This window comes from Trachymyrmex septentrionalis, unplaced genomic scaffold (assembly GCF_001594115.1).
Source record: "Trachymyrmex septentrionalis isolate Tsep2-gDNA-1 unplaced genomic scaffold, Tsep1.0 scaffold13, whole genome shotgun sequence".
NCBI lineage: Eukaryota > Metazoa > Arthropoda > Insecta > Hymenoptera > Formicidae > Trachymyrmex > Trachymyrmex septentrionalis.
This window is the reverse complement of record NW_017304438.1, coordinates 4,275,756-4,276,912: the sequence shown is the minus strand read 5'-3', so window position 1 is coordinate 4,276,912 and position 1,157 is coordinate 4,275,756. Positions and strand designations below refer to the sequence as shown.

Here is a 1,157-nt window from a genome sequence, read left to right as displayed (position 1 = left end):
AGGATGGAAACATAAAAATTTTTTTTTATTAATTTTAATGATAAAAATTTGCACGTGTCATGTTTCCGTCTTAAGGAAAAAGTTACATAATCATTACCCGGATAATGTAACTATAATCTAATTATGTGAAATGTAATATAATTGAACCAAATGTAATTTTATCTATAAAATGATCTAATAAAATTTTATCTTATAATAATCTATAATAATTAGAATCAAATAAATAAATGAATGTTATGAATGTGTAATTTTATTTTCATGCTTTGGTAAAATTGCATGTAAATTAAAATGTAAAGGAAGCAATACTATTGAATCATTATTCAAATGCGAATATTGAAAGACAAAGAAGCCTTAGCTTTGTATATTAATCAGTTATCGGATAATCCATGTTATTCGATAGTATTATCAGGATTTTCTATTTTTATTATATGATTAACTTTGTGCGTACTTTTAAAAGAAATACGAAACATTATTGTAATTGTTTATTTATATACATATTTTAATATGTATTTCATTATAAATTCATGTTACTTGTTAAAATAATGAATAACAAGAATTTTTTTTTCTCTCTGAACAATATCTATCAAGAAATGTTCTATTTTAGCAACGAACTCGAGGACTGTCACCGATACCGGAATTGGTACTGGCAGTAGTTTATTGGAGATGCAAATTACACGAGAAGAGTTAGGCGCAACATTCACGTGTAAAGTCAACAATATTGCACTCGTGGAACCACTAACAGTTGACATTAACTTAGACATACATGGTGAGTATACACATCTCATTCAAGAAGATATTTACAATCCGTTAAAAAAAGCATATTGATTTATATGACATTATTTAAATATCTTTAATATCATAAAAAGCTCTTATGCCTTTTTTATTAACTTACACAAAATTTTTTGTGCTGTATTTTTAATTGCATTAGAAGACTATCAGCTAAACTAACAGTCTTTCAATTACTTAATATTCGTCCTCACGTAATAATAAAGCGCTCAATGCTATAGCTTTTCAATATTATTAATTTAATTTAAAAATATACGTTGATCATCATGTGATACATTGATTATGTATATGAATCGATTATAACATATTTCATCGATATGTAAAATACTGTATGTCTGACTCGCTTACAATTTCAATCGTGTGATGTACAA

The 1,157-nt window shown here is 25.7% G+C and overlaps 1 protein-coding gene across 5 annotated transcripts in view; it reads left to right on the top strand.

Annotated features, from left to right (window-relative positions):
* The window catches only part of LOC108756882 (hemicentin-1), a 175,052-nt gene that overhangs the window by 124,352 nt on the left and 49,543 nt on the right, over nucleotides 1-1,157 (top strand). For all 5 annotated transcript variants that reach the window (XM_018501028.1, XM_018501027.1, XM_018501025.1 and 2 more), the window contains exon 5: nucleotides 605-766. In XM_018501028.1, the coding sequence (XP_018356530.1) occupies nucleotides 605-766 (162 nt within the window). The remainder of the gene's footprint in view (nucleotides 1-604; nucleotides 767-1,157) is intronic.